This window comes from Saccopteryx bilineata, chromosome 1 (assembly GCF_036850765.1).
Source record: "Saccopteryx bilineata isolate mSacBil1 chromosome 1, mSacBil1_pri_phased_curated, whole genome shotgun sequence".
In the NCBI taxonomy this organism is placed as follows: domain Eukaryota; kingdom Metazoa; phylum Chordata; class Mammalia; order Chiroptera; family Emballonuridae; genus Saccopteryx; species Saccopteryx bilineata.
The window spans coordinates 276,783,380-276,793,573 of record NC_089490.1 but is presented as its reverse complement, the minus strand read 5'-3'; the positions used below and the strand labels follow the sequence as shown (position 1 = coordinate 276,793,573).

General features: G+C 41.9%; 1 protein-coding gene across 2 annotated transcripts in view; it reads right to left on the bottom strand.

Moving 5' to 3' along the window:
* Positions 1 to 676: 676 nt before the first annotated feature.
* Positions 677 to 10,194, bottom strand: part of MTRR (5-methyltetrahydrofolate-homocysteine methyltransferase reductase) — a 43,577-nt gene continuing 34,059 nt past the window's right edge. For both annotated transcript variants that reach the window (XM_066243538.1, XM_066243546.1), the window contains exons 10-15: positions 10,079 to 10,121; positions 9,248 to 9,434; positions 4,577 to 4,695; positions 3,417 to 3,509; positions 3,120 to 3,302; positions 677 to 2,206 (exon numbers count right to left, since the gene is read on the bottom strand). In XM_066243538.1, the coding sequence (XP_066099635.1) occupies positions 2,062 to 2,206; positions 3,120 to 3,302; positions 3,417 to 3,509; positions 4,577 to 4,695; positions 9,248 to 9,434; positions 10,079 to 10,121 (770 nt within the window). In that variant the 3' untranslated portion in view covers positions 677 to 2,061. The remainder of the gene's footprint in view (positions 2,207 to 3,119; positions 3,303 to 3,416; positions 3,510 to 4,576; positions 4,696 to 9,247; positions 9,435 to 10,078; positions 10,122 to 10,194) is intronic.

Here is a 10,194-nt window from a genome sequence, read left to right as displayed (position 1 = left end):
TCCTGTAAAGGCACTGGGTTGGAGGGCAGATTATGGTAATATGGAACAAAATCCGGTCCCTAAAATATTCTCAACCACTTTGAATCAACTTTCATGCAAGATGTGAAACTTTTCATGCCACAGGTAGCTGGACGATAGAGCTGGAATTTCATTCAACTTACAGAATGGGTTGTAGAACTGTTTTGTGCCTAATAAATTTTTCTGTAACGAACATGCAGAATCTGGACTAAGATCTGTATTCACTATCATCTGCTGGTCAAGAATCACCTGAAACTTAAGCTCTAACAATATCTAAGAGAAACACCCTGAATGTTGTGCATGAACAATTCAGTGCTGGTCAAGTTCCAGTGTCCATGACTCAGTTTCTCTTCATGCACTGGTCAGTTTTCAGGTCACATATTTATAGACAATAGGCAGGTGGGCACGAGTTCCTGACTGTTACATCTTGTTATCAAAAAAATAAAAATTGTTCTTTGTTCCTTTTAGTGTTTTAACCTGAGCTATGTTGGCTGATATACACAACAGATGCATGTAATTATGTATATTTGCTTGATGTTTCTTATGCCTTTTTAGATTTGTTTGTTGTATAAGAGAATAATATAATAAACGGCCATAAAGACTTATCAAACCTTAAGATTTTATTTCCTTCAGATCATTATTTTTCAAAAAATCAGAAGCCACTGACATGCAGAGATTTATTAAATAATGCCAATCTCAAATAAAAACAATATATACTAGAGCCTAGGAGAAAACTTACAACCCTTGTACATTTTGTTTTGACAAACTGTAAGAGCATTTGTCGCTGGGAACTGTCTTAGTTCATGTGGGCTGTTATAACAAAATATCAGACACTGGGTGGCCCCCACACAGTAGAAATGCCTTTTACCCAGTTCTGGAGTGGAAGTCCAAGCCCAGCATGCTGCACGGTTGGGCAGTAGGTAGCGCAGGCCTCTTCTGGGTTGCAGACTGCCAACTCAGTGTCCTCACACAGGCGGAACTAGGATCTTGGGGGCAAGAGTCTCTTTTATAAGAGCACTGGTCCCAGTCAGCCAGGCTCCACTCTCACGGCCCAAGCACTTTCCAATATCATTACACTGGAGGTCAGAATTTGAACATATGTGTTTTGGAAAAACATAAGTATTCAGACTGTAGTAGGAATTTAAAAATACAAGAATATTAATTTAAGTAGACATTTTAAGCCTAGAATAAAGTTTGAGTAATATCATGGGGGTGAGTTAAATTATGTGAAAAACTGAAGTATATGCCAAAAGGAGCAGGAATGAAAGGATTGAGGGGGGAAGAGCAAGGAGAAAATGTAGCTTTACTAAAATACATGCTTGCTCACATCTGTACACTGAATATACTTTTGTCATAAATTCTGGAATTATGATATTAAAAAGTAACTGTAATAAATAAATCATATGCCAGAGTAGAATTTCAAAATATATTTCACATTTCTAGGATCATAGAAAAAAATTCCTTATAAGGATTACTTTAAAATATTTATCAGAAATATAGTTTTGGTAATTAAAATAAACATTTGATAAATATAAACAATCAGATATACTATATATGTATAATTTTAACATATATTCTTTATGGTACATTTCATATAAGAATGATACATTATTTTTACATAATTAAAAAAAACTAGCAATAGGAGTTCACATATCTAACAATCTGCCCGTGGACTCCAGGGCCACACGTGCCATACTGGGACGCCTCGCGTACAGATCCAGACTCCCTGTGACCGGGGCCAGGTCTCTGTGCAGCTCCTAGGGTGAAGTGGGCCTGCAGGTGCTGGTGAGGAGTGAGGGCGCCCGTCAGCTCCGGGGGCCTACAGGCCACAGGGTAGTTTGAGGAGGGGTGGGGGGGAAGACGGAAAACTAAACAGGAAGTTTGCTATACTATTTAGTGACCCACTCCCCACCCTACCTTCTCCAGGAAAAGTTAAAAAAAATTTTAATTTTAAAAATTAGAAGTCTCAAGATTTAATAAAGTTCTAGTTTAGTACTTAAAATAAAAAAACAGAAACCTCTTAATTCTCTTCATTTTCTAATTTTATGACCAAATATCCTGAAGATAGCGTTTTTCTTCTTTTAGGGTAGCCAGAGTTTTCATTGCTTCTAGTTTATCAACTCCAGCCTCTTTGCTTATTATTCCCACAAGGGTATCATTGACATCCTTGGCCATATTCTTAGCATCTCTAGAAAAAAGAAATAACAGCACCAATGTTGAAGAAACAGGAGTGTTTACCAAATCTTCCTTAACTTACAAATCTAATTCCCACCGACACCCCTATCACTACATTTTAGTCCTCCTTCCATTTCTTTGAAAAGTGTCCCAACAGATCTCTCAGCCCAGTCCCCCAACATCCAGGCCTTCCCTCAGTGACCATTCTCACGTGCACAGCGACCACCTGGTCACAGCCCAAATCTCCGCTAAGGCCCTTCCCACCTGGCTCCTGCTCTGCTCCCCGCTCTCAAGGCACAGTGGGTGGGGCCTGCATTCTGAGGGCAACAAGCTCTCTCTTCCAGTCTAAGGCTTCCTGTGGGCGTGTGCGTACACACACACTCAGACACTCACACCCACTCACTGAGCACGTAGTGTGCCTGGCCCTTTTCTAGGAGCTCATATGTGTCTCAGCTCTGTCCATTCCAAGGACAGGCAGAGCGCCCTCCCGGGTGCCCTGCAGGCCCCTGCACAGCACTTGCTATCTCGTAGGCATCTGGTCATGGCTCCCCACCCAGGGTGCACTGTCTGGAGGCAGGGAATGTGTCACATTATCTTCGTACCTCTCAACGAAGCCCTCACGAGGGACTTGAGTGTTACATGGAGGAAGTGCTGGACAGGACTCCAGCATGTCAGGAACAGAACCTGACCTGCCCCGCACAGTAAAATGTATGTTGAAGTCATTTCAGAAGTTGTATTTCTCTTCCTGTACTTAAGAATCAAATCTCTCATCCCTAAATGTCTGTAGTATAAACTAACTGGTCCCCTGATCCTTTAATAAGTACCACTGCCTGCCTTCCCTCCCTGGCACCTGAGAATGACGGCCACTTACCCGCACACGTATCCTATCCTAATCCTAACCACTAGACCACCAGGGAACGCCATACCCGCACACGTAGATACAGCCGTTCTGGTGAAGCAGGAGCCCGGCCACCTCCTTGCCGTGAAGCTGAATGCTGTCCTGCACATACTTCACGGGGGCTCCCTCCTCCCCGACTGGAGCATCTCTTGAGAAGGAAACCTTCAGGTGAGTGAGGACTCCATGCTTTTGGAAATGTCTGAGCTCTTCTCTAAAATACAATATATAATGGGTCACTGGGAGGCTTGTAATCAAAGTTGAGAAAGTCTGCAATGAGAACTGCACACCCATGGCCGAGGCTGACATCACCAGAGGTGTAGAATACCTGAATAAATAATCTCTGTCCTGATGTCTGCAGCCAAAAAACAACCACGTCACCCCAAAGTCTCCCTCAGGATGCTGTTCTTGGAGCTTCTCTCTAATGAAAAAGAAAACAGATGTTTAACATCAGGAATATGTACAAACAATCTCTCTTTGGCCAGGAAATACCACCAACAAACCCAGAAAGATCTGTGAAACTGATCTCTGCAGCCTGGGAAGTTCTCACACTGAATTAACAGCCACTGCCCACAGGGCGCCTCGGTCCCTCCAACAGACACTACAATAAGTAAATATCGCTATGAGCTGTAGACGCCCCTCAGCTCTACACATCTTCATAACAAGAAAAATTTAAAATATCACATTGTGAAACCTAGTTTCATTTCTACATTAAATATTAATAGCCACTTTATGAATAAAATGAACTCTCAATTAACAAAACAGAAAAGTAGCACAGGGCTCGGGAAGTCAGAAGGATCTGATGTGACGTGTTAGAAAGGACGGACACCCCGATGGACACACTGTGTCTGCCATTCCTGTTTTGTTCTCTTAAGGAAAAACCTAAAACAAAATAAAACAAGAAAACTATGTCCAAAGGTTATTACTTTACTATCTGGTGAACTGTACATAAAAACTGTTCACAAAGTGGGGAGTTTCACAAGTGGAGAGAGAAGCACAATTTTATTTATTTTATATCAAATAGTTCTGTCCTGATACAAAGCTACATCTATAAATACTATTCTGTTGAAAATTACTGATATTTGGAGCTTAACTCTGAAACTTTTGATGTAATTGAATCTGTTACTACCAATTCTGTCTACTTAAAAAATGGACAGAACAGCCTGTACATCATCACAGGTTAAAGCTCTGCTGGAAATTTGTCCCCAACCACGCATGCTACAAACTATAGCGCAGCCTGGGTGAGAAGGAAAGTGCTCCAGCAAAAAGGGAAGTTCCAGCACAGAGCTATCTGTAAGGTAGCTTATTCCCTTGTCCCATGGTGATAAATTATGTTGCGCTATCACACATTTAATAATTTTTTAAAATAAAAAAGTTTACAGCCAAAGTCCAACATCCTAGAAACCAATGAACAAAAAAGCTCTCTGTTCTCGTCCCACCCAGGATGACAAGGGGTCCACGTGCTCACCAGCCAAAGGCAGCACATACCTATGCTGCAGAAAGCCAATGAAGGGTGCTATGCCAGTGCCTGGGCCCACCATGATGATGGGGACCGAGAGGTCATTTGGTAAGTGGAAAGAATTTGTTGTCCGAGGAGAGATGGATATCTGGAATAGTAAATCAATGGTCATAAGTATGAAAGAAAACCTAGACAAAAGCATATAACCAAGATGACCTTTGCTGAGAAATCAGAAAGTGTAAACTCCCGTCAAAGAAACATTGCAAAATTAAATAGCAATATTACATCTTATTGAAACCATGAAAAAATTTGTCCCTAAAAAACATAAACTGTTGGGGACCAAAAAGCCAACAGGGTTTTTGCAGTTTAGATTTTTGGGGGACACAGGTGTGGGGAACTGGCTGTAAGGTGACAGTCTGCCCAACCCCCCACCTCACTTGCCTGATTAAGTTGCAAAAGGCTAAGCCCTTCCCCACACCTCCATGTTAGCTGATACTCATCCCCCGGAAAGATTGGAGGCAAGTTTCTTCTATCTTGTTTTGTGTAAAGTTAAGATGTTATGTATGGTGGGGGTTTTCTGCATTTTGTAAAATTCTTAGGTTGCCTTGGAAATTGTAATCAGAGATCTCATTGATTTGCTAATGGCCCACTTTGCCCTATAAATAAAACAAGTTGCAGTTTTTGGGTGTGCTCTCTTCTTGCCAGCAGCAATAGTAGAGCCCTCCTGAACCCATATTTTCTTAATTCTGTGCTGTTCCCACTTGGGACCTAGAATTATTAGTCGTGCTGGTTCATGACAATAAAACAAGTCTGTCTCTCAAATTGTTATTTTCCACCCAAATAAATGGTATTATAAAATGACAGGTATGATATTTCTAAGGCAGAACACTGACTAGGTATAATCAAACCTTTCCTGTTTCCATGAATAAAATCTGCTTCCTAGTATGCAACCTATTACATGTATTTTGGAGAAATGCAGGAAAAAATGAAGACATGACACTTTATGTTTGTGCGTACAGGGGTAATGAGAATTAACATCAAGGTGGAGTGAAAAGTTTTACATGTTTTTATTTGACAATCTAAGGAAAAAGAAACTTAAGTTACCAAACAGGAAATTAAGGGCTTGCTCCAAAGACACCTAGAGAATTGTGCTGTTATCCTGGGCCCCATGTTATTTGTGTTTGTATAAAACTAAGAGTCAGAGATAAAGATAGGTAACATCTTTTCATTAAAATTTCAAGAAATTTTTCTTTTACATCATGTGTTAGGTACTTATAAAGAATCAGTTTGTAAACACACTCCTTTCCAGCTTCGCTCTGCTGCACGCGCACTTACTCTGCAGGACATGGAGAGTCAGGGATGACAGAAACCTGCTCTCCTCTCATGCTAGTGCACCTGTACACATTTCAACCTTTAATTCAAGAACAATCCCGTGAATTCATCGACACAATTTACTTTTTAAGTGAAGAACTGGCAGAACTGTGTCAAATCACTGTTCTCATTTTGGAATGAGAATTTAATATCACATTAGCCAATTTCAGTGATTTTCAACCAGTGAGCCACAAGAATTTTTAAAACATGCACTACCTGACTATTTAGTCAGGGGCACTGACCTCTTTTCCTTGTCAAATAAAAAAAAAGTTGTCTGCCTGACCTGTGGTGGCGCAGTGAATAAAGCGTCGACCTGGAAATGCTGAGGTCTCCAGTTCAAAACCCTGGGCTTGCCTGGTCAAGGCACATATGGGAGTTGATGCTTCCAGCTCCTCCCCCCTTCTCTCTCTCTGTCTCTCCTCTCTCTCTCTGTCTCTCACTCTCCTCTCTAAAAAAATGAATAAATTTTAAAAAATTAAAAAAAAAGATTTATAAAAAAAAAAGTCTGATGTGAATGAATTATAATTTTACCTATTTTTTTTGTCAGATCAGTAAGAACTAGAGTTTTTGGTGTGTTGCAGCATTTTAGCAATTAGTTTGTGTGTGTCATAGATGAAAAAGATTGAAAATCAGTGGCCTATTTAGTTGATTCATTCATTTAACAATTTTATTGAAGGTACACAGTATGACAAGCACTAGAATAGAGAAAGGAGCAAAACCAAATCCATCTTCATGGGGCTTACATTCTAGTGGGTGGCAAATACAATCAACAAACACACATCCCTAGAATGCTAAGGAGAGCCTGCTCTCCATGATCCAGGGGCTGCAGAAGACCAGACAGTAGTGGGCTGTTGTGGCAGGAAATCTCAGACAGCTTACAGCATCACACACTTACTCTGGCTCTGCTCCCTGATCTCCTTCACCTGAAATCTAAACCCAGGAGCCGGCCTGGGCTGGACCACCCTGCCCTTCTATCAGAGGGAACATCGAGGGGGGCAGCCACACTATTCCATGAGGTCCAGAGCTCACCTACCCTGTCTTCTCAGATGTAACTGGCAGAGGCTAAACATTAACGGAAGGGATGTCTACTCCACTTGGGGGTAGGGGTGATTAGAAGGTTGGGTGGGTGGGTTGGAGGTAGGCTGGAAATATCTGTGAACAACTGTACTACCTATCAGTTGGGGGAGGGCCTGTGGTGGGTCATGCCCTTAACAGTCTCTACACTTTCTAATAAAATTCGGTACAACCAAGCACCATGAACCTTCGACAGTTTTAAACTATATCCTTTCTATTTGCATCTCTGGCACTTGCATATTGGGTAGCCAAAAAAAAATCTGTTCAAGTGAGGAAAGAAAGAGGGAGAAAAAAGAAGAGGAAGAACGAATATGGGAAAGGCACCCCTGCTTAGCGTTTGTGATCCATTATTTTTTTAACTTTCTGGAGATCATCTGCTATTTTTATAAGATCATAAAGTAATATCATACTTTTATGTCAGTACTGTAATATTCCTTTTCAAAAAAGGAATTTTCTCAGATTCTCAGTATTTTGCTGCGACATAATAAATCTAAGAGTACAGAGGGGAGGAGAGAAATGGGACAAATGAGCACATGCGTGTTCATACACACGCACACACACAGAGTGAAGCACCTCTGTTTCAGGCAGCAGACTAGGAAAATACCAAGTCAAAGGGCAAATTCAAGTAGCAGTCTTCACGTAAGCCATCTTAATTCCCTCTAAAGGCTGTGACCTTTTCAATTCCAATAACTTGTAGCTACCAAGCCAGTCATAAGATAATACTACAAATGAAACATCCATTGCTTCAATACCACAGAGAAAAAGACTTCACAATAAAGCCTGAAGTTCTTTTTAAAATTCAGTCATCTTTATGGGCAGGGAGGAAAAACTTTAAATTGTTGCCTATAGTCTCAAACAAGATTTTGCTGAGTGCTATATCAAAGCATCAAAGATGTCTTTCTCTCTCTCCCAAATCTGTAAAAACAAACAAGCCCCACCCAGGTAGCTCGCTCAATGGTTAGAGCATCATCCCAAAACCCCAGGTTGTATGTTAGATCCCCAGTCAGGGAGCATACAAGAATCAACCAATGGGGAAATGGGAAAGAGACTTTGCTTGGGCACAGGGAGCATGATGAGGGATGTAGAGGGTGTTATATTGAGTGGGAAATCTGAAACCATTGTCAACACAATAAATTAAAAATAAAATTTTTTTAAAAAAATGAAATGAATGATCGTATGAATAAGTTGGATCGATATTGCTCTCTCCCTTCTTCTCTAAAGTTAATAAAAGATGTCACTAAATCCAAATATAAATGTGTCCACAGCTTGTTTAAAAAACATCAGCCCTGGCCGGTTGGCTCAGTGGTAGAGTGTCGGCCTGACGTGCGGGGGACCTGGGTTCGATTCCCGGCCAGGGCACATAGGAGAAGCGCCCATTTGCTTCTCCACCCCCACCCCCTCCTTCCTCTCTGTCTCTCTCTTCCCCTCCCGCAGCCAAGGCTCCACTGGAGCAAAGATGGCCCAGGCGCTTGGGATGGCTCCTGGCCTCTGCCCCAGGCGCTGGAGTGGCTCTGGTCACCGCAGAGCGATGCCCCGGAGGGGCAGAGCATCGCCCCTTGGTGGGCAGAGCGTGGCCCCTGGTGGCCGTGCCGTGTGGATCCCGGTCGGGCGCATGCGGGAGTCTGTCTGACTGGCTCTCACCATTTCCAGCTTCAGAGGAATACAAAAAGAAAAAAAAAATTAAAAAACATCAAACAACATTTTTCTTCTATGTGTTTTAAAAGTAATCCTCTCATAATGTCTTCTCGTTAACAGCTCTACTTTAGAATCTATACACCACAGCTCTCACAAAAACGGAAGAGACAGGGCAAGTGAAAATCCTACTACCCAAACTGAAGGCCAATAAAATCAGTCTCTAGTTGTCAACTGACTGCCATCCTACAAGGACTTTTTTGGGACATGAGATATAGCCTAAATATAACATCAAGTTGTTTTTAATATCCACTTGGTTCTTCCTGTCCTAGTCTACCAAGAATATAAACAGAAAGTCTTCATTTCTGAGTATGACAAACAATAAGAAAAGACTGTATTATATAAAATTCATGCTTCACACATTTACAAAATGTATAAACCACTTAGTAGAGAGTGAGTCATGATTTCCTGACTTTCTAACAGGAATTTAAAAATTCAAGTGTGGCACACACTCTCCTCTGAATAACTGGATGCTAACGGACAATGCAGGGAGACTACATGCTCATGGCCTTTCTAATCAGGCAAGCACAGAATCTCAGTGATGCCAAACCAGACTCTCATACCTCTGGAGCCAGGACTTTCTCGTCGTCTGCATAGGATGCACGTGAGTTCGGCTGAAGAACTGACTCAACCAACGTGGCCAGCCAGCCTGTGCACACGCCTCTCCGCAGAACCACCGATGTGGTGCTGGACAAAAACTCCACAATGTTGAAAACGAAGTGAAGTTTCCCTGGGTGAGATAGGCTTGAGCTGCAGAGACACACACCTATTTTTAAACTCTGTTAGGGCTAATATATTCAGGCCAAACTAAACCTTTTTTGTTGCAATGAGAATACAGGGTGGGGAAACAGTACATTCACAACTGTGAGTTTGCAAAAGTATTTACTAATTATTGTACTGTTTTCCATATGAACAACTGTTAGTCTACTCTGCACCATTCTGTATCTCCTTATAGGCTCTGGTGTACCATCTAACTCCTCGGGGAGAAGAGCGCTATTGCTACGTAAAGGGCCCCCACGCCCACCTCTGCTCTAATTTTGTGATATTGCTCAGGGAAGTTTCTCATGTCTTCAAGACTAGGTAAGACATATACTTTCCCCTCTCTCCTGCCCTCCTCCACCCACAGTGGCAACAGGAGGAGACTTGGAAACTCACTTCCCAAAAGGGGACCGGGGTTCTGGAGCATAGGAACCACGGAAGATCCCTCACCCAATGAACTCCTGGAGGACGGAATCCTGACACTGGTCTGCTTCCTTTCATCATGCCTGCCATTGTCCCTACACATTAGGTACATTTTCACTGAACTAATGTGGAGCTACTAAGGATTTGGAAGTTGGACTTTTCATAACATTTGGGAGAAAGATGCTATATATCATATTAATAAATATCAGTACCTTGCACATGAATATGGTCTGGGCTGGAGCTTAGGAAGATGTTCTAGAAAAAAATTAAAATAAGCAATTGTTAATTTACAGCTACTAGGCCCTGGTGGCTCAGTCTATTGAGTGTC